This window comes from Corylus avellana, chromosome ca11 (genome assembly GCF_901000735.1).
Source record: "Corylus avellana chromosome ca11, CavTom2PMs-1.0".
Taxonomy (NCBI): Eukaryota; Viridiplantae; Streptophyta; class Magnoliopsida; order Fagales; family Betulaceae; genus Corylus; species Corylus avellana.
In genome coordinates this window covers 16047510-16071248 of record NC_081551.1, presented here as the reverse complement: position 1 = coordinate 16071248, position 23739 = coordinate 16047510, and the positions used below count along the sequence as shown (strand labels likewise).

At 36.7% G+C, this 23739-nt stretch overlaps 1 protein-coding gene across 1 annotated transcript; it reads right to left on the bottom strand.

Moving 5' to 3' along the window:
* Positions 1-656: 656 nt before the first annotated feature.
* Positions 657-9459, bottom strand: LOC132165695 (transcription initiation factor TFIID subunit 4b-like). The gene is made up of 14 exons (XM_059576354.1): positions 9354-9459; positions 9157-9262; positions 7973-8520; positions 4697-4792; positions 3657-4604; positions 2842-2966; positions 2625-2712; positions 2378-2513; positions 2195-2250; positions 2064-2120; positions 1848-1988; positions 1635-1700; positions 1307-1544; positions 657-1047 (listed from the first exon to the last, which is right to left on the bottom strand). Exons 1-14 carry the CDS (start codon positions 9390-9392, stop codon positions 875-877), a joined length of 2817 nt encoding a protein of 938 aa, XP_059432337.1. The 5' UTR covers positions 9393-9459; the 3' UTR covers positions 657-874.
* Between the last annotated feature and the right edge of the window lie 14280 nt (positions 9460-23739).

Below are 23739 nucleotides of genomic sequence, written 5' to 3'. Positions count from 1 at the left end.
TATCTAAACGGGTTGTGTTTGGGTTTAAGCTAATCGGGTGTCGGGTCACCTAACTCGTGTTCGGATTGACCCGCCAACCCATTTTGCCACCCTTACACCCAAGACACCCTTTTTTTTTTTTTCCACACATTCTAGACTGTATTGCACCTACCTAGTGCAAGACCTTAGGTATTGTTGGCAGTTTTTTCTAATTTTATTGTTGACAGTAAGCCTGGGCAAATTTACCACCGACAGACTTTCGACCGCCAACTGATCGATAGTCAACCGACTTCTACAGACACAGATTAACCAATGGGCGGTAGGCGAAACATTTTTTTTTCAACAAATTCGGTTCAGTTGGCGAAATAAAATTTGTTAACTGAACCGACTTTCCTGACCGACTTCGCCGATAATTTTCAATTTTTTCACATACCGATAGACTTTACCGACTGCCTATCGGTGTTGGGACAAAAATTTGGCGGAATAAGTCGGTGAAATTTTCGACTTTACCGACATTTTGGCAAAACAAAAATTTTTCTACCGACGCCCAACCCTAGCTGATAGTTTGAATTTGAATTAATTGATTGCGGCTTGTAGGCTTAGCCATTCTGCTTACTACAAGATAACTATGACGGGATTATACTATCTACTGCGTTATAAAAAGACAGACGAGCAGCTTGTATTTAAAAGTGTAACACATATTATACCAACAATAAAACTGGAAAAACTAGCGACCGCCCAACAAAACTTAATTACAAAGAATGAACAAGGAAAGAATAATTCAACCTTTGTCTTTTTTTACAGTTAAAACAAACATGTGAGAATAACTGAACAAAACTACCCCTTCAGGCTCGGCTACGTTTGCAAAAGATGATCCATTTGCACCATGTTACACTTATTCGACGGTGGCATCTGAGTGAATTCTCTCATATAAGCGATATATCAGTGTAGACCTAGACATCTGGGGTTCCCTTTCCAGGATTGCAATCACATCCTTAATGGAGATCTTAGGCGCAACCCTTGTTTGAGGCACAACAACTTGGTTCCTCCCAAATTTTCTAACAGCTCCTGCCAAAAGGAGGGGGAGGGAGAAACACACATTACAGAGGTCGAATGTACATGGGACATTTCTTCAGCAAATACTCGGCTAAACTAAAAAAAACAGAAATATGTAAAAGTTGCTCATCAATGCTGTTGGATGAGAGGCAGGGAGTATATTTGAAGTTGCACGCACATCAATGATTGGGTGGTGTTCGGTGCAGTGGACTAGGGGAAAAGATATATACTATTAACTAGAAAAACTAAAATCAATTTAAAGCACTCTTACCTGACGCTGCATTGCCCTTTTTCTCTGCTTCTTGATTGTCCTTTCTTCCCGATGTCGGCCTGCGACTCGCATCTTTACCTGGCTGAGAACCAGATGCATCCACCCCTCCTTCACGTTTCTGCCGGGCTTGCTCAGCCATAAGTTGCCATTTTGACAACATGTCATCTCCTCCAACAGCAGCACGGGCAGCGACATTTGCAGCTGTTGTCCTCATTTTGTCATCCTCCTCTTTGTTTACCTGCAAAAAAGCAGATAGCAAAATCAAGAATTTTGATATTTGTTGATTGGTAAATTTATAATGCTTAGCATTATAAATTATCCTGGATACCTTAAGTGATTTAGCACGACCTTCATCTTTCTCCTTTTCCCCATCAACTCCATTATTACCCTCAGGCTGCATTGGGAGATATATAATTTATTAACAAATACATAAAACTTCCAATAGACATAAAGTAAATATACTGGGTATTCTAGATGTGTTTTATACAAGTAATACCCTAAGAACTCAGTTAATCATCTCATAAAATGCAGAGGCACTCACTTCATTAAGTCTTCGAAGCCTCTCTGCTTCAGCCTGTTTTTTCTCCCATTCCTCCCTAGCTTTCCTGTTCATTGTCATGATTTGTTGTCCAACATCCAAGGTAATAAGAGTTCGGTGTCTTGGTTTCTCAATATCAACCCGCTACAGAGACCCGCTAAAATTCAGAAGTATTTAATTACAGATAATTCAAGTGAGTAGTAAAAGAAAAACACTGACCTGTCTTGACAGTCTGATTAGGTTACTTATTAATCCACGCATTCTTTCCTCCACACACTGAAGATTTAGTTGTGCATAAGAAAACATGTAAGCATTAATAAAGAAAAAGGGCCAAGTAGGTAGCATCTTACCAATGACAAGCATCGCTCCACATCATTGCTTATACTCTTCAAACCACATTTGGTCACTGCCATACAGATAACAACACAGACCAGATATCAAGCACCCTTATATTTGTTGATAACGCACACAATGGATGCATGTACAGACTTAGAACACTTCTCTAAAGAAGAGGGATTAACTAGAGTATTAACTGATCACTGCCAGTTTTTTCTGGAGGGGAGTTTTCTGCAAAATCAGTCTCTCTTCTTCTTCTTGCACAACTCTTCGAGATGCTTCTGAAGCTCGACTGTCCTCCTTGGGTCCAGAAAATAGTTGTTCCTCCTCTTCCTATTCAGAACAGAATATCGGTTTTGAGCTTGTGGACTTTAAGAGTGAATCATTTACTTAATTATCTTATACTTTACAATAGGCCGACTTCAAAATGGAAAAATAGCATACCCTAAGATTAACTCCACTGACTGCAGTGACATCATTTAGTTGTTCAATGCTTTGATCTGAAAAGGTCCCAGATACTTTTTGCTTTTTACTGCAGGATATCAGATAAATTATACATGATGACAAAGAACAAAAGGTTACAAATGGAGTATGAACTAAATCACTTTGAAACCATTCATCATTATCCTCTGGCTATAATACAACAGAAGCGTTTTATCACCTTGGCAGAGTTGGTGATGAACCAAGTGCCTCAAGTGGTTTCTTCTGGCCAATAGAAGGCTTTTTGGAAGGTGTCCTTGCATTAGTCACAGAAGGAGGGGCGGTAGATGGGATCCGAGAACCTAACTGTTAAAATGTAAAAGCAATATGGAAATCAGCACAGAAGAAGAGGAAGAGGAAGAAGAAGAAGAAGAAGAAGAGGAAACCTGCCGTCACTGAATATTAAGAGATAATTACAAGACACAAGCATGAACCTTGCAATAGAAATATTTTACAGCGCAAAGTAAACAAGACAGAAAGTATATCCAATAATTAAAAAAATTTATCCACACAAAGTTTTTTTCAATAGAAGCCGGGGGGAAAATGAAGCAATAAGAGTTATACAATGTATGTACGTTATCGTAATAATGCATACCTATAAAATGTCAAACAGTCCCATGAATAGATGCATGCATTAATACAGAGGATAGGAAAGACACAAAATAATATACCTTCTGTTTTGACACTGAAATTATGAAGGAGCACATGATATAAAAGTGACAACATATAGTAAATTAGAATATTCTTTAGTCTTCATTAGTCTCAAGTCCAGCTTAGCGGCAATTTCTTAGCAAAATAACCTGACACGCTCAGAGTTCCAAGTGTATCATATCACGTGCAGTCACTAATGGCATAGGGTGTTATGGAAACATATTAGAGGAAGAATGCCTTTTATTAGCCAGTAAACCCATTTTAATATCATTGAAAATGGCAAATAATCATCAAATTGCTTGATATCATTAATTAAAAGCACCACAACAAAAGTCTGGAGATTACTGGGACATTAGGATCCACTTGTGTTGTCATAGAAGGAGAAACTGAATTCGAAGGCATCATGCTCGTGGATGTCGAAAGACCCATCCTCGAAGACTGCTTCTCTAAAGTTTCATCCTTTACAATTCCAGGGGTTGCATTTCCCTGTCCAAGCTGTGCAGAAGAAAAACAAGACAATCCTTGTGAATGAGAAAAATGGGGCTCAGTAGCCTGATCAATTATTTCCTGTTTTACACCAGCCACTGATGATGAAGGGGCAGAATATTGTTCTTTATTTGATGACGTTTGCCAAGGAACTGATTTCTGTTGCGAGGTTGAATTGTTTGCCAAGTGAGAGACAGATCCACCCTGAACTCGCTTTGGATCATTGATAGAATTTTGCCTCTCAAACTTAGGCAAGCTCATCATGTTCATGCCCTGTGTTGTTCCACCTAACTGAGTGGAACTCAAGTTCTGATGTTGTGAAATTTGTCTCAATTGTGTATCATGAGGTTGTGGTTTGACAGATGATGTTGAAGTATTGACATTTGTCCCAGAATATGGGTGATAATTACCACCAGTACTTCCATAAATGGGTGGAAAGTGCAAATGTTGTTGCTGCTGCTTGTTAAGACCTTGTATAGCAATTGAGGATTGCTCCCTCTCTTGATTGACAGTGCTCTCACTGGAAGAAGACACTTGGCTTACTTGAACTCCATGAGAATCTGACTGGTGATTCACCTCTCGAGTTTTTTGAGCATCCTTTTCTATGGTTGGATAGCTTGAACCAGCCGGCATTTGGACAACGGCAATACGAGAAGGGTCGGCAGAAGAGTCGGTGCCCTTCTGATGAAGTTGTCCAAATGAGTGCGGATCACTGAATTGTGAGGAACTGGCACTAACGGATGGAATCCGCTGAGGGTGTTGCCGTGCTGATGCTTGAGATTGCAACTGGAATTGATTGGAACTTGGCTGCAAGTATATAACAGGCTGGTTTTAGCACACCACTGCTTAACTGACCAAAAGCATTCATGGTGTAATTGACAGAAGTATACCGTACTTACCTGTGATTGTATTTTCATTACTGCCAGTTTGAGCATATGGTCCCCCACAATGCCTCTCATGAGCCGGACAAACCCTTCTTTTGGGATCTCATTTTTCTAAGAAAGCAATGATAGTTGAGAAATTAGTTTCATCAGGAAAACTGATGCAGATATAATTTAGAACGGCTTATCTTATCTTATCCTATTTTACACTTCAGTCTTTTGTTAAACTAGGTTTCTGTGTTAGTTTGTTATTCTATCTTATCTTTCAGTCTTTCATTTTGAATTAGATTCTTTGTTAGTCTTCTATTTGCTTTAGTCTTCTTTCATAGACTTCTAAACCAACTTTATTTCATTGTTATTTTAGGGCTAGCAGTCTTGGGCTACAAATATATGCTTATAGCCTTTAACAATTCAGTTTATGATTATTATTGAGTTTGTTTAATAAGAATTACTCAGAGTTGAGTTTCTTAGTGTTTTATGTTTAAAAAGATTTCTTTGATTCTTGTGATAGTCTCACAATCTTAGGAATATTTATCCCTTCTACTTGCTGTTTTTCTTGTTCACCACAATCCTACGCTGCATCAGTTGTTATCAGAGCTTAATTACTTTCCATCAATGAGGAGAAGCAACCGCTTTGCAGACATGAACGAGGTGCACATGCGCACGGAGGCAGCATGTAAGGAGCAACCGGCGATTCGTTTGCGGCACATGGAGGAAAGGTTTGGTGGTCTAACCGTGAGGAAGGAGGGGCGTGCGCGCACCCATCACGGGGTCCCTACCGATCACTTGGCCGACATGGATGGTCCGAGCGTTCGTCGTCATCAACCAAAACCGAGATACGCGGGGGCGGAAAACAAATTTATTGTTGAGGGTGAACCTATCAATCCTTATGCAGGGCGTGGAGTGTGGAAAGAATTTTCAACGGCACAAGCCCATGCTATATCACGGGATGCAGGCATCAAACTCGACACCCAAAAAGAAAAAATAGAAAATTCATACAAAAAAAGGTGTCTTGGGAGATGGCGGAGGTCAAGCATCATTCGGTGTCCCGAGACATTGGAGGTATGTACCGACAATTTCAGACTACATGCACCATTGGAGACAAGGTGGCCAAGCTTGTCATTGATCCAAGGAGTGGTATAAATGTAGTCTCGAAGGAAGCAGTTCGAAAGCTAGGGCTTGAGACCAAGAGAGATCCTATTCCCTATCGGTTGGAATGGCTCACGAAAGGAAACGAGGTAATGGTTTCTAAACATTGTCTAGTGTCTTTTTCTATTGGAGCTAAATATGTGGATCATGTGTGATGTGATGTGGTTGACATGGATACGTATCACCTATTGTTGGGAAAGCCATGGAAATATGATAGAGCTGCTATCCATGATGAAACAAAGAATACATACAGCTTCATGTTTGTTAAAACCAAATTGACGTTGTTACATAGCCCATGGGCAGAGCCAAAACCTTCACAAGGGGATGATCAATCCTTTGTAGCCAAGCAGGAGTTGACGGACAAGGAAAGCAGCGTCAAGGGAGAGGTGTCGGGGCCAATAAAGGAGCTGTTGGAGAGATGTGTCGACATAGTCCGATCAGAATTACCGAAAGTGATGCCATCATTGCGAGACATTCAACCTCAACTTGATTTGGTACCGGGAACTAATGTTACTAATCATCCGCACGACATCAAAAGTCCTTAAAAGCTTGAAGAATTGGGAAAACAAGTGGAAGAGGTAAACCTTTCAGAAAGTATCACAATTTTTCATGAAGAAGAGGAATCCTTGGAAGAGGTAAGTCTTTTGGAGAGTTTTGCAATTTTTCATGAAGAAGAGGAACCCTTGGAAGAGATAAATCTTTTGGATAGTTTTGCACTTTTTGACGACAATTCTACATATCATGTGCCTAATAAGGGCCCCGAAGATAAAGTCTTCGATTTTAGTGTTGAGCCAATTGACTATGTTGATTTCATTGGGATAGATGCTATTTTATCAAATTATTCTAACCAAAATTGTGATGAGATCTATATGGTGAAGAAAATTTTTCTATCAAAGATTGAAAGGGTCTTAACGAGTTCTTTGGGGATTCTCATGACTTGTGGGAAGAGCAAAGCACGAGAGAAGCATGACAAGTCTACACAGCAAAAAGGTGTGTGGGGATTTCACGACAAACATCAATGTACTTCGATGATGAGAAGCGTCACGCTTATTGTGGGATGTTACCTCGTCTTTATTTTGAGGAACGGCGAGTGGAATAAGTTGACTGGGCATCCGAAGGACCGTGGAAAAAACCAGCCGAATTCGAGGACGAATTCTCTCCAACGTGGGGAGAATGATGCAGATATAGTTTAGAACGGCTTATCTTATCTTATCTTATCCTATTTTACACTTCATTCTTTTGTTTAAACTAGGTTTCTGTGTTAATTTGTTATTCTATCTTATCTTTCAGTCTTTCATTTTGAATTAGGTTCTTTGTTAGTCTTTATTTCATTGTTATTTTAGGGCTAGGAGTCTTGGGCTATAAATATATGTTTATAGCCTTTAAAAATTCAGTTTATGATTATTATTGAATTTGTTTAATAAGAATTACTCAAAGTTGAGTTTCTTTGTGTTTTTCCTTAAACCATAGATAAAATCTATTGTTTAAGAAGATTTCTTTGATTCTTGTGATAGAATTACAATATTAGGAATATTTATCCCTTCTACTTGCTGTTTTTCTTGTTCACCACAATCTTACGCTGCATCAGTTGGTATCAAGGACGAATTCTCTCCAACATGGGGAGAATGATATAGATATAGTTTATAACGGCTTATCTTATCCTATCTTATCCTATTTTACACTTCAGTCTTTTGTTTAAACTAGGTTTCTGTGTTAGTTTGTTATTCTATCTTATCTTTCAGTCTTTCATTTTGAATTAGGTTCTTTGTTAGTCTTCTATTTGGTTTAGTCTTCTTTCATAGACTTCTAAACCAACTTTATTTCATTGTTATTTTAGGGCTAGGAGTCTTGGGCTATAAATATATGATTATAGCCTTTAACAATTCAATTTATGATTATTATTGAGTTTGTTTAATAAAAATTACTCAGAGTTGAGTTTCTTTGTGTTTTTCCTTAAACCATAGATAGAATCTATTGTTTAAGAAGATTCTCACAATCTTAGGAATATTTATCCCTTCTACTTGCTGTTTTTCTTGTTCACCACAATCCTACGCTGCATCAAAAACTAAGGACACACCCAGTTCATTCACACAAAGAGACATGTACAACACCATATTAGTTAAGAAACTAGTATTAAGGGCCCACCTTGAGTTTAACAAATATTGTTTGAAGTTGCATGGCTCTGTCTTTATCAAGTTGGGCTTGTAGAACGGGCAGCAATACGCCAAATGGTACTTGCCCTGGTTTAGTACGATTTATTGGGTTGCTTGCTTGCTCTGTGATTGTTGCCTGTTGATTACTCATCTTCTGTAATTTTGCATATTGAGATTCTCCTTCTAGACTAGGTCTCCTATCTGGCTCATCTATCGGTGTACGAATTTTTTCAGAAACCTGCATTTCAGTTGTCTGAGGATTCTGGAGGGAAGTTGGATGCCCCTTCCCCTGTTGACAATCATCTTGGGACTTTTTCTGTGGCATTTGGAGGTGCTTGAGTTCCTCCTGGACAGTATTCTGTTGCTGACTTTCAATAACAGATCCATGTTGCTTTAGCTCCATTCCAGATAAAGTATGTTCTTGCTGCTGTGCACTTCTTTGGTCTTGCTCAATTTGAGATTCACTGCTTTGATCTTGGCTAGCATTTTGCCACTGTGGTAATGACTGACTGGAGGTATGATTGCTTCCTTGGGACAAAGCTGCTTGTACATATCATGCATAATCAATAAATTGCAAGACAGGATATTTTAATCTATTCATAGCACATAAGAGAAGGCAAAAGACATTTTATTGAAATGTTTGGGCTCAATAGCTTCCATAACATAATTTCCATGCATGAATGCGCTTTCCATATGCAGACAACACGGTAGATTATTTGATAAAAACAAGATAAAATGATTTTCATTTCAAACACATAATCATAGATAAGGACAATAAATTCATGCTTGCAGGAAATAAGGGGTTGAGATGTCAAGCTTAAACCCACGAAGTAAGATTTCTCCTCCACATAATGAGAAATTGCTAATATTTAATTCCTTAGCTAACACCTTTATGGAAATTTGAGCAACTTTCTATAAGAAAAAAAAAAAAAAAAAAAAAAAGGAACGACATTTGTGGATGAATTCAAGTATAAAGCACCTTCTAACCTGAAATTCTGCTAATTAAGTCTGTTTATAAGAAACCTCCCAAAAAAAAAACAAAATGCTTGTCCAAAGAAACGTACAAAACTTATGTAATTCCAAAGCTACGCTCGTACACTATGATTAAAGAACCTGGAAATAGGGGGGAAAAAAAAAGAAAGAAAGAAAGAAAGAAAGAAAAAACAAAGGACGCACCATTATCTGAATCAGGGGGCTGAGAAGTTGAGGCATCTCCGCCTATGTCTCTATTTAGGGCAGCCTGGAATGCCTCCACAACCGCCCCTGAATGCATACTCTCGTCCTGTGCATATCAAAAACTCAAAAAGGTCAGAATTCTAATCCCTTATGCTCAAAATTGAAGATATAGAGACAGAGACGGAGAAAGAGACAACCTCATCTTCTTCAAGGAGCTTCATTATGGAAGGGTCCATGATATTCTCTATGCACCACAACCTTTGGAATTTCTGATCTCGCAGGCGGGCGATCAAACAAATCTAGGTCCTTTGGTATATATACTAAACGATCCGGCTTAGGTGCGGTAGTTCAAAACTATCGCACCATGCGGCAGCCCAAAACGACCCAGTTTGGGTCGTTTAGGGCAATAAAAAATAATTTTTTAAAAGAAATAATATAAAATTCATTTAATATTAAAAAAATCAATAATTTAAAAAATAAAAATATTAAAAAACTAAAAAACTCTACTGCACACCGGCTTCATCTTCTTGTTGCTCCTCTTCTTCTTCTCCGGCTCGTTCATTTATTTTCTTCTTTTCTTCTTCTTCTTCATCTCCCTCAGCTTGCACATTGTTTTTTGTTTTTTTCACTACCATTGACCCTTTTTTCAAGGCAAGCATAATTTTCCATACTTCATCCATGGAAAATGACAAAAGCATATAAACACTACCTAAAAAAAATGCCATTTTTTTTAGCGTGGCAAATAGTATCTATTTTTTGTCACGTCAGTAAATGTTGACGTGCCAAAACTGGTACGTCAATAAATTTTTTTTTGTTGACGTGCCAAAAGTGGCACGTCAACATTTACTGACGTGTTGAACACAACACGTCGGTATTTACTAACGTGTCAATATTTTTAAAATATTTTATTTAAATAACTTAATAATTTTATATTTACTGACGTGTCAAAGTTAGACACGTCATTAAATACTGACATGTCAAAGTGACACGTCAGCAATTTATTGACGTGTTAGTTTGACACGTCAATATTTACTGACATGCCAAAGTGACACGTCAATAAATTTCTGACGTGTCACTTTGACACATCAGTAAATATAATATATATATATATATATATATATATAGGTTTATTTATACTATATTTATAAATAACATATAAAATGATCCCAACATTATCAGGTTTAATATTGTACAATATGATCGATCCCAACATTCAATAAAATTAATTTCTACAAAAGAAACACTTAATTTACTTCCCATTTATAACACCGGTACATACCCCATTTCAACATTAAAAAATATAAGACAATTAATTTCTAACTGTTAGCCATGCATACAAGAAAGCGCGCATGCTTTAATATATAGCAAAACCAAAAGGATATATATACAACATTTTTCTTGTTCATTTGAAATCTCATTAAAATAATTAAAGTAACATTAGTCATATTAAAGTTTTGACATATATATAATATAAACCATGCACGTTATATATCATTTAGGTTTGAACCATAAATTAATGGTACAGTTGTTGGTAAGATTGCACTCTCTTCACACCAACCTTATCTATTTTTAATACTATTTGTTTATTCAAGTTATATTTGTTTATTCAAGTTATATTTGTTTATTTGTATGTCGTAATTTCGAATTTTTTTTTTTCCCTTATCTTGTTCTCATCTTAAGTTTACATGCCATGAGTACTTCAACAAAAGATGCAGCAACTATAAGCTTGCAGCTCAGTTCAAAGATATTAATTTGTTCATTGATCATTTACTACACATTTCTATCATTACATTAGTTTGTATTAAAAATAAATAAATAAATAAACATGATATATATATATATATATCATGTTTATTTATTCATCTAACTTTTATTTTTTATTAAGAAGGATTTTAAAGGAAAATGATACTCAAAATCTTTCCACATTTTTATTAAATAACTCTATTCCTGCTCTTGGCCTTCCAATCCGGATTTATTTGATTTATTATTCTCCATTCGTTTAGTATAGAAATTAATAAAATAAAAACTTGTTTCATGGTCTATGTCTATTTTTTTTTTTTTTTTGGACGAAAAAAAAAACGATTTATTTGCAAATGAAATAAAATTGTCGTTGTCTCTACTATACCCAGGTTTTCTTCTTCAATTCTTTCTTCCTCGTCTTCTACTTCTTCTTTTCTAGTCAAACAATCAGACCATTTTACAAAACTATTTTAGTGTACAACAAACAGTTATATATAGTACGGGCATGATGACAATTTGATATTTTCACCGTGCCCATATATATATGTTAAAACTTTAACATCAATAATGTTAATTTAATTATTTTAATCAGATTCTAAATGAACGAGGAAAATGTTATATATCCTTTAGGTTTAAACCATGCACGTTATTAAATTTTTATTTAGAATTAGATCAGTGTGGGTTAACCACATCTTACTTATTGAGTTACTTAATTAATATATCTTCATTCATCTTTTTTACTATTGTTAATAATTTTTACGATCACCTTATTATTTAGTTTGAATTTGCCAAAAAAAAAAAAAAATTAGTTAAAAGAATTTCTAACGTGCCATTTATGGCTCGTTAGAAAATTTCTAGCGTGCCATCTTTGCCACGTCAGAATTTCTTTTATATATATATTTTCCGTTATTTTCTTCTTCTTTTTTGTATTATATATATATTAATTAATACATATATATACTACTGACGTGCCACACGTAGCATGTCAGGAATCCCTAACGTGCCACATAGTGTGCCTTGGGAAGGCCAGCACCTGCTGGCCGTCCCGTCACCCACTCCTCCTTTAATTTTTTTTTTTGTTTTTCCCTCTCTCTCCCTTCATTATTAGCAGTACTCTTTCTTCTCTCCCGCCCCTCAGCTCCCCCATTTTTTCCTCTTTTCTTCTCCTCCCTCAGCTCCGATCGGCTCTCCCTCACTTTTCCTCATCTCCTGCTCTCTCTCTGTCAGCTCAATCTCTCAGCTAGCACATCTCACAGTAGGTCTCTAGCTCACTCCCCATCTTCAGCGGCCAACTCCACTTCGCCGTTGCCGTCTCCGGCGATTCTCCTGCCGAAACTGCTCCGTCAATCTCCTCCATCTCTGCTGCAGGTATATATATATATATATTGTGTTGTTTTATCAGTTTTATGTTTTATTTTGTCATGAATCCACACGATGTTTCGTTAACGCACTTGATTGAGTATTTGTGAGCATTTAATTGAGGTGTTTGTTTGTTTGTTTGTTTTTTTTTTGTATATATATTTATTAATTAACGTTGGATATGCACATGCATGCAAAATGATGTTTCTCATGCTAGCTAGGTTTTTGTTTCAAAATATAATTGTATTTTAAATGTGGGTTCAGGTTTTATTTATTTTATTTTATTTTTGTTTAACTGAAAATGTTAGCTTATTAGTAAGGAATTTATAGAACATATATTATGTCAATTTTAATCATTCATTTCAATCGTTTGACCTTCTAAGTACGTGTAGTACGTGGTGATATATAATATTTATAGAGATTTAATTTAAGACTTTGTTTAATTAATATTAAAAGTTAATGAGTCTTAATATTGAAAGGAATGATTAATATTCAAATGAATAAGTAAAAAGTCATGACTTTTTTAAAAAAAATATTTTTTTCTTTCACACTTTTGTTTTGAGTTTTTTGATTGGTAGTTGTTCACTACATGCACATTACATCAACACATTTAATTAAGCTGTGCATTTGATAAAATCTTATATATATCTCAAGTAGCATTATGAGTCATGCATACGTAAGGTAATGAATATTTCATACATTGTATACGAAATTAATTGGGTTTGTGGTGTTTTTCACAGGGTACCATGAGTACTAGGGGGAAGACAAGAGCACAGAGGGGCTCGTTCGTAGTGTGGTAGTCTATGTCGCATGGGTCTCCGCCAGGCCAACTTGATGATAGCGAGAAACAAGACGTTGCTCAGCTTCTGGGGATGCAGGAAGGATATCGACCAGTTCTTCCAACTGCTATGGAAGGGGAGATCCTGTCCCTGCTCTATACGGTCAGACAGGCATAACCCATATGGGGTATTGGCCTGATTTGTATCCGTACAGCGAGTTAGGACAGAGTTCTCAGGGCGATGTCGAGCGGTTATACAGCCAGCATAGCGCAGGTACGGCCGAAAGTTTTTTTGAAGATTGAAAGTTTCTAATTATATTGGTACGATATCAATTATATTTAACTACAACTACAACTTCATACAATTCTAAACATTCTAAAAAAATACAAAGCAGGTTTCGAGGACAGTGAGACAGAGGCCGAGGAAGACATGCCTGGTGGGGCACGGCCCACGGATGACCCGCAACCCACCGATTCTGCTCCCGACGACCGGTTAGGCCCTCGGCAGGTCCGGACCATAAGTAAGTGTATATGCTCGAATGTCGTGCATATTAGGTCTTAATTTACTTGTTAGTTAGTATTGAATTCGAAATAACTTACATTGGTAATTTTTAATTTGTTAGGTACCGATTCTGATGGAAACACCATTATTGAGGTGTTTACCATTCTTGACTTGCACAGGTTGCCGGGAGTCCCTGCCGGCAAACGGATCATAATGAAGTACAATGCATCATTGCAACCTGTTGGATTTAGCGCCTTGAGGTTTAGACAGATGACCGGAGACGTAGTAAGGAGCAAAAATTATGTCTGAATATTGGACTATTGGACGAAGGTACCAAAGCGTACCAATGAGGATATTTGGGATGCCTTGATGGTATGTATTGCATATTATGTCAAGCACTCCTAATGTATATATGTATATATACGCTCTAAGTTGCACATGTATATGTGTGTTTATATCTATATACATATACACTTATTTTAGGTTTTTTTAATTTCTCAATGTTGAACTTGTGCAGGCATACTTTTTCGTCACGCCCGAATACAACTTGAAAGCCGTCAAGAATGAAGCATTTCGGGATATGGGCAAAAAGCTGCGGACTTGGAGGCACGACCTTAAAAAAATTTGTGCAATTATGGAGCAAGATACTCTGGACACTGTACGGGCAAGACTGGGGGAAAAGATGCTAGGCACGTACAATGCCGTCGACTTGGATATCTTATTGGAGAGATGGTATAGCCGGGAGAATAAGGTAGGTCATGAGTTAAACTCTTTGTGTTGTGTAGTGTCATTAATTGCAATTGTGTTAGTATTAACATATTAAAAGTGTTAACTGTGTAGGATTATGCGGCGAAAATGAAGAGCTTGCGAACATTAAATAATACGCCACATTGCACCGGATCAAAGAGCTATGCCAAGTTGACACATGAGGAGGTAAGTGTGTAATTTATCTTATACTTATAAATGTAAACATGTTATCATTTGATATATTTAAAAATATATGTATGTTCTATTTTATCTGCAGGCCGAACGTTTGGGCAGTCATCTTACTCGTGCATAAAATTATATCCGCACACACATGAAGAAGGACAGTACATATCCGAATGATATTGTGAAGGAGAGATGTGTATGCTACTCACCTTTCATATGTTGTTTTACTTATATATTTGATAAATTATTTGTGATTAACAATTGTATGACCCACTGACTAAATAATTAATGTGACATACAGGAAAGGATGAAGGAACTTATACCCACCGACCCTGCAGCATCGTCTAGCATCACAAAGGGAACGGTCAGGTGGGCGCCAAACGACACATTCGCACAAGCGATTGAAAATAAGCTTGAGTATGCCGGTAGGGTTCGGATGGCTAGACCAAATATTCTGCCTGTGCGGGGGACCATACACTCATACTATACACCGTCACATGCACGGTCAAAAAACGCCAGGCACTCCACGATATCATAAGAAGCCCTTGATAGAACGCTTGAGGCGGAGAGGGCAAAGCACAAGGAAGAGATAGATGCCTTGTTGGCCGAGAACAATGCGCGGGAAGCTCAGCAAGTGGCAGAGCAGATGGCTGAGAACAATGCGCGGGTAGCACAACAGGAGGTTGAACGTCAGGCACTGTTTGACGCCCGTTTCCGCCAAATCAAGGAAATGATGCGGTTTAACACCGCACCAGACAGAGCTTCCCCACTTTTTTCGATGGTGCAATCGTCGGTCGACAGTGGATCAGTTAATGACTTTTTTTAATGGTCAATTTAGGTTTATATATATATATGTGTGTGTGTGTGTGTGTGTGAACTTCTAAATTTAGAGTTTGGATATGTTGTAGTCATTCTTATTAATTAATGATGTTGTAAATCCTATTGAATTTGGTTAATATATCATGGTTGGTTTGGTGATGAATGTGGGTTAAAACTTTGCATTTGAAGTGTTTATTGGTATCATGAGATAGACCACTATGGTCCTTGTAAAATATTAAGAATCTAGTGTATGTGATTGTGTGAGAGTATGAAACGATCAAGTCTACACTAGATGAATATCATAATTTTAAGTAGTTAATATAACATGATTTGAATATATATAAACTCCTATGTGTTAATCTCCTCAACAAATTAAAATATTACGGGAAGATTATCAAAATGTTGCATGCATTATATTTATATTTTAAATTGTTGGCTTTAATTTGGTCTGGTATGAAATAGTGTTGGTTGAGATAATTATTTAGAGTTATTCATGGGCATATAAATGGATATAACTGCATGGCACAAAGCAATACATGCATATCAATATCATCAAGAACAGTTGTTCAGAAGTAACTCTAAATATAAATAGATATAAAAGCACTCAATTCTAGAAATGGTGCTTTTCCTTTTTGTTTATCATCTCTTCTATTGAACCCCCAACATTAATAACCTATATGGAAGCTCTATAATTGCAATGGAAAAAAGAAAAAGTTCCTATGTCTCACATAATTGCCATGGCAAAAACGAAGTTTATCTTCTCATGTCTATATATTATTGATTGATTTGTGATCATATATATATTGACTTAATTTTTTTTTCTTTTTTATATGAATTTTCTGCTAACTTCAACGTTTTACCTATTTTTGTTATATCATTTACTGTGGAAGAATCAACAACTGAGTTGGGTGAATATTCAGGCATTTTTCTTTCACTTTACATCGTGACGTTGCTCAATGATTGTTTGTATTATCATTTGCAGCTAATGGATTTTATTTGTTTGGTGATTGTTTTATCGGTGAATATTATTTGGTGATTGTTTGTTTTATCATTTGCAGGTAATAGACATCGTAGAGAGGATGCTATCGATGTCAATGATCAACATTGAACGTCTGGTTGGCTATTCACACTTGTATATAAGTTACTTTGTTGACGTAATTGTATTTGTGATAGTTTTATTGCTGATAACAGAGATAATTAAATTGGTGTATATTATGTTATTTGTGGTTGGCCATTTGCACTTGGTATATATGCCATTTTTTGTGTCTTGAAGTTAGTTTTGGTGGATAGTTTGTGATTGATGTTAATGGATATGATATATGTTATTTGATGGAAAAATTGTAGGATATGACTTGTGATTGATGGAAAATTTGTATATTATTTGCATGGATTTGATGGATAGATTGTATATCAGGTTAATTGTAATCCAAAATTCGGGTATAGTCCTGAAAAAATTCACAAAAAATATAGGGGGGGAGGAAAAAAAAAAAAATTTAAAACTAACCAAAATTTCTGATGTGTCAAAAAATGACACGTCAGAAATTCCTGACGTGTCACATTCCATGACACGTCAGGAATTTCTGATGTGTCTATGGCACGTTAGGAAAATTTTTTGACGTGTTAAATCCAACACGTCAGAATTTTTTGACGTGTTGGATCTAACACGCCAGGAATTTCTAACGTGCCATCTTTAGCACGTCAGAAAATTTTTCATTCCTGACACCCACAATCTTGACGCCTGAAACACGTCAAAACCGATACGTTAGAAGGATTTTCTGATGTGTCAGACCACCTGACACGTCAGAAATGGAGAGTCAGCAAAAAATTAGTTTTTTTTATAGTGAAAATTCATTTTTATATAAAACAGCCATGGATGGACCATTTTTTTTTTAAAAATCCTAAAAGGAAAAAGTGTGAGAGTTGGGGGAGATGAAGAAGAAGAAGAGGAGGTGAAGATGGAGAAGTTTTTTCTTTGATACGAAGCTTTAGGGAAACTCTTTTTTTTTTTTTTGGAATCTAGGGAAACTTTTTTGCTTTGATACAAAAGTATATAAAACTATCCCAGCCAATTACCCAGAAATCAAACAAGAGCAGGGCCCAATAAAACTCACAATCTTTCCAAAACAGACATTTTCTTTCTATTCTCCAACATTTTCTCAGTAACCAAACAGAATATCCACAAACTTAAGCCAAATCTAGAAAATCAATAGAAAAGAAACTCCCAAATTCAATACCCATATGAAATAGGACCTAGAATTTATACCAATTGAAATGAAGTTTTGAGTTTAGAGGCCTCCTGGCTCCAGCAATGGTTCACCGGAGTGTTTAGGGGCCTCCGGGCTCCGGCAATGGTTCACCGGAGTATTTTTTAAAATTTAAAATTTTTTCTGGAATTTTTTTTAATTAAAAAATTTATTAATTTAAATTAATTTTCAATTAAATTATTTTTTTATTAGGAATTTCTTTGCACCACTCAATTTTATTTTTCTCTCTTCTTTTCTCAATTTTTTCTTTCTCTTTCTTCTTTTCTCCGGCTAGTTCTCCATTTTCTCCATTTTCTCACTCTCTCTCTCTCTTCTTTTCGATCTCAATTTTCAAAAACTCAAACCCAAACCCAAACCGAAAAAATCTTCAAAAAATCAAAAACCCAAACGTCAAACCTAACAAATCTTCAAAAACCCAAAAATCTTCTTATTTTTTATTTTATTTTATTTATTATTATTATTTTTTTTAATGTACCCAGCTTCTCTTCTCCTTTTCTTTTTCTTTTTCTTCTTCTCTTCTCCTTTTCTTTTTCTTCTTTTTCTTCTTCTTCTTCTGCTTTCTTCTTCGATCTACTACTTTCATTTTTTTCCCTCTAGATCTAGACGGAGCTGTCGTGCAGTGTTCAAAGAAGGGAGATTGAGAGGAGAGAGAGAGTGTGTGGGAAATAAATGAAGAAGCTGCTGTGCAGCGTGCAGAGAAGAGAGATTGAGAGAGGAGAGAGAGAGTGGGGAAATAAATGAAGAAGTTGCTGTGCAGTGTGCAGAGAAGGGAGATTGATAAATGAGAGAGAGAGTGTGGGGGAAATAAATGAAGAGACAAAGAATAAAAAGAGTGAAAAAGTTGAGGGGAAACAATAAGAGGGAAAAATTTTAAAATCCCACCTATTTTTTTACGACATGTCAATATCGGGTATCGAGGGGATTCCTGATGTGCCATGTGTGGCACGTCAGGAGTTTTTATAAAAAACTAAAACATAATTAATATATTTTATGACGGCCTGACGGGCAAAGCACCACGTCAGAATTTTCTGACGTGGTAAATGTTGACCCGTCAGAAAATATATAATTTTTTAAGTTTTAAAATCTGTAAAAATTTTTTGACGTTGAAATATTTAACGCGTCAAAATTTTCTGACGTGCTAAAACCAACACGTCAGAAAATTCTGACGTTACACTATTCACCTGTCAGGAAAAAAATTTCTGACGTGGCAATTTTGTCACGTCAGAAAATTAGTGACGTGGTGACAAAACATGTACTATTGCCACGTCAAAAAATGCTAATTTTTTTGTGGTAAGATTGTTATTGAGGTGATAGTTTGAGGGGGTTCAGTGGATTTTACCTTATTAAAAATTAAGAAATTTACTCCATTTAATGAAATAAATGCTCACTTTCATTCATCAAATGTGTTATACGAGTTGTGACTTGTCACCTTCCTATTTAATTAGGCGGTTTCAAAATTAAAAAACTTTTCCCGTTAAATAAAATAGGGAAAAATACAAAATCAATTCTTGTGATTTACCTGATTTGCAATTAAGTTTCTGTGGTATTAAAATGAATTCAAAGATCCTTAAAGTATGCCAAAAAAAATAATTTACTCCCTACAACCAAATTTCGTTCACTGACTTAACAGATTATGATAGCGTAAAATGTTAGAGCCAATAAAATTGTGATACTTGTTGTTAGAAATTGATCTTGGACCTAACTCAACTCAAAAGCTAGCTCAAGAGTTGAGGTTTCCCCTCACCTTATAAATGGATAATCTCCTTAATACCCAGGCAATGTGGGACTTCCAACACGCCCCCTCACGTGTGGCGGGAGGACATCCAAACTAACACGTGCGACAATGGGTGACGGTGGGCCACAGCCAATTAATTGGGTCAGGCTTTGATACCATGTTAGAAATTGATCTTGGACCTAACTCAACTCAAAAGCTAGCTCAAGAGTTGAGGTTTCCCCTCACCTTATAAATGGATAATCTCCTTAATACCCAGGCAATGTGGGACTTCCAACACTTGTCTTATTGAAGTTAGTATCACACTAACAAAATCTGTTAAATTAGTGGACGAAATTTGACAAATACTTTAGAGACCTTTGAGCTCATTTTGATACCAAAAGGAGTTAATTATAAATCAGGGAAACTATAAGGACTAATTTTACATTTTTTCAAAAAAAAAAAAAATCAGATCTTATATTAACTCATAGAAATCTATATCGGACCCAAATCCGATAGCAATCAAGAATTGCCTCCCCCATTTGGACATTCCTCATAGTGCCACTCCGAGCCATTATTTTCGCACCTGTAATGCTTTAAAGTTTAAAGTTTAAAGTTCCACTTGTGTCTCGTACAAGTGGGATTCATACATGCGAGAAAGACCCAGCAATGTTTAGAAAATTGCTGGCTAGCAATAGCAGCAATTTGAGCCGTCCGGTGCAGTAAACGGTCCAAAAGAAGACAAATCATTCAGGCCACGTCATCGATTCGCGTCAGGCTTAAAAATTTAAACCCAGACTAAAACACAACATTTCATGCAATGAGTCAGCCCCCACTCTCCAATCTACTCAGTTCCAGTTCCACCGTAACGACTCAACAACGGAAATAGATTTGGAGGCCACCGAGTCACCGACGACCTGAAGCGGTGTGGTTGGGGGGACATGAAAGGGCAGATCATTTGAACGTTCTTCTCTCCTCCAACTCGGCCTCTTCATGGCCACTTCATCCTCTGCTCAACCAACCACACTCTCAAGTCTCTTTCTTTCCTGAAAGTGTTTTTTTTTAGTTAGATGGGCAAATAGTTACTGCCATCGTAGATGTGAGTTTTTGCAGAATTCTGTGATTGGCTGGAATTTTAATTCGCTAAGTTAATGTTTGATAGAATGTCATAGCTTCTCGGTTTGGTAGTGTTGCTGTTGCTAGTGGAGGAGAGGTATTTGATTTCTTGGAATTTAATGATTAGTGAGTATGCGCAATCTAAAGAGGAGCTTACTCTTTCATGGGTACGGTGGGTTTTTTTTTTTGGGAAAATGCTTGCTAGAGAATTCTCTTGCGTGCGTAACACATGGAAATATGGAAGATGCCTATCATTTGTTTAAATCAGATGCCAAACCATGATGCTGTTAGTATTAGATGGGCAAATAGTTACGATATATGGGTATGAAAAATGCGGTTTTGATGTTGCTAGAAGTTTATTTCACGAGAAAATTATACTTTACCCTCTTAAAGTTGACAGCGTTTTTCAATTTGAATCCCAAAATTTTAATTTTTGCAAATTTATCCCCCTAAAGTTTAATTTTTTTCAATTCAGCTATTCCGTCAATTAAATGCACTTTGACTGACGGGACAGTAATCATGTGTGCCGCAACTTGATCACTTATGTGTAATTCTTCCCCAAAATGCCCCTCATCAAAGTTTTTTTCCCCTCTCTCTCTCTAATTTCACTTATATGGAGATTTCTCAACAACCAAGGTTAGGGCTTTCTGATGTCGCTTTTTGATTCCTCGTAATCTCCTCCATAACATCTTTCCCCAAAGGCGCCGGAGAGGTTGTCTCCAACCGCGGCTACAAGGAGTACCGCAGAGCCCCCAGAAGAAATCAAACAAATTAGCTTAAAAAGTTAAATTTGAAACAACCACGTGGAAAATCAGAACACCGCAAGACATTGAAGAAAAAAGAAATTGCACCCAAATCGAAGACTGAAATCCCACACCCACTACCCAAAAACAAAAGATAATCAAAGCCCGCCCAATTGAAGAAAACACCGGCAGAGAAGTGTGAGGGGAGCGACAGTTTCAGGGAGATGGGGGGCATTTTGGAGAAGAAAGGTGCATAAGTGATTACGTGCGTCGCACATGATCACTATTCCGTCAGTCAAAGCGGCTTTGACTGACAGAATTGTTGAATTGAAAAAGATTAAAACTTTGGGGATAGCTTGCAAAAATTGAAACATTGGGGTTCAAATTGAAAAACGCTGTCAACTTTAAGGGAGTAAAGTGTAATTTTTCATAAGATTTCATAAAGAGATCGAGTTGCTTGTAATGCTTTGATGTTCAAAATGATTATTGCTTGTAATGTTTTAGTACGTATAAGATATCAAGTTAATTAACCTCATTTAGTCCCACTCTATTTAGCTCTGTTCAAAATTTCTGTCTTATGTAAACACCAAAAAAGAAAAGAAAAAGAAAAATGATATAGTAATTATAGAGCATTTACTATCTTTACAATATTGTTAATTTTTCACAAGATGCTGTTTGATGAGAAATGAGGTAGGTGAAATCAATTACCAAAAATGATATTCAAACAAATCTGCAAAATTTCGATTTAGTTGAGATTTGAGAATTTGAGGTCTACATTGCTAGCTTCAATTCAAGCAAGCCCCCAAGCACTACATAACTCCTATGCCATGATCATCATCACTGCAATGAGTAATTATGATCATTTACATTTACAAATAAACTTTGTACAGGCATGCCCCAGGCAATACAGACCTTCAGAAGAATCAGAACCATGTGTCCAACTACTACAATGAGAAGTTTATACCTTTACAAGAACCCACATCTACGAATGTCATTTGAAGTTCATGACTTCAAATTGATGGTACGTGGAGAGAATTTTCTCCCTCATGCACGGGGATAGGAGGATGTGCACAACTTTCCAATAGTCACACCCTTTTCCACTTGCACGCATCTAAGTTCACTGAATTCATCAAACCCAGAACCTTGTAAGCTTCGGAAACCCCGGGTCCTGAAGTACAGTGTGTGAATTAATTAATTTTTTTTTTTTATAAGTAATACAATGTGTATATTAATACAAGCCATGACCATTTTTGATCTACCAAATCTCTTTCCGACATTCTATCAAACAATAGACTAGCTAATTCAACAAACCGGCAACTCTAAGTCCAGCCAATCACATAATTCTGCAAAAACCCGCATGACATCTACGATGGTAGAGCATTACAGGCCCTGCAAGCAGAAAACATGAAAAACATAAGACTTCATCATAGTTTTAGAGGCCGAGTTGGAGGAGAGATGAACACCCAAGCGAGTCCAGATTTAGCCGCTTCATATCCTCCCACCCAAACTGCTCCAAGCGAGTCCCGATCTAAGACTGGGAGCTTCTTAGCCTCATGACCGTGGATAATATGGATCCCGTAGAAGCCAAATAAGCTGTGGTGGATGTCTACATCTAGGAGGCGGTTAAGGAAATCGCCGTTGAAGGTACATGTGATGATGGGTTTTTCACACCAAAATTTTCAGCCTAAAACCTTACCTCCACGGAAACAAGCACGCACCTTTCTCCGGTCGTCGAAGGCCTCCAAATCCATCTCCATTGTTGTGCCGTTACCGTGGAACTGAGAAGATTGGAAAGTGGTGGCTGGTTCGTTGGAATGTTGTGTTAGTCTGGTTATCAATTTCTAAGCCTGACGCGGATCGATGACATGGCCAAAATGTGTGGCTTGTTTTGGGCCATTTACTGTAACGGATGGTTCATATTGCTGCTATTACTAGCCTGGCAACTTCCTCGACATTGCTACGATATTAATCCGAAAAATGATGTCACATAAAGACGAATAATGTTAGGTATCATCTTTTTATTTTTTTTAAAGTTAATGAAGGCTTTAAAATTACAATTAAATTTTAGATGAATTATACTTAAATTTTGATCTAATGGTAATTTTGAAAGCCATATCAACTTTAAGAAAATTTAAAAAAAATAAAAAAACGACACCTAATATTACTCTTCGATTACATTGTAGCATTTTCCTTTTTCTTATGACCATTTTAGCCATTAATCGGAGAAGATCTGAATCCTCTTTAGTGTCGGTGCCCGAGTTGTAACTTGTCAATTTCCTATTTAAATAGGCCGCGTCAAAATTAAAAAACTTTTTCCCTTAAATAAAAAAAAATCAGATTTTGTATTAACTCATTGAAATCTATATCAGATACGCCATCATGAATTGCCTCCCCCAGTTGGACATTCCTCGTAGTGCCACTCCAAGCCATTATTTTCACACCTATAATGCTTTCAAGTTCCACTTGTGTCATACAAGTGGGATTCATGCATGCGAATGCGAGAAAGAGGACGTGCACTATAAAAATGCGAAAAGCAACGTCTCGCCAATCAAATCGTAGTCTTCACTGTAGACTGTTTTATTTTATTTTATATTTTTTTTGTTTATCATAGACACAGTTGC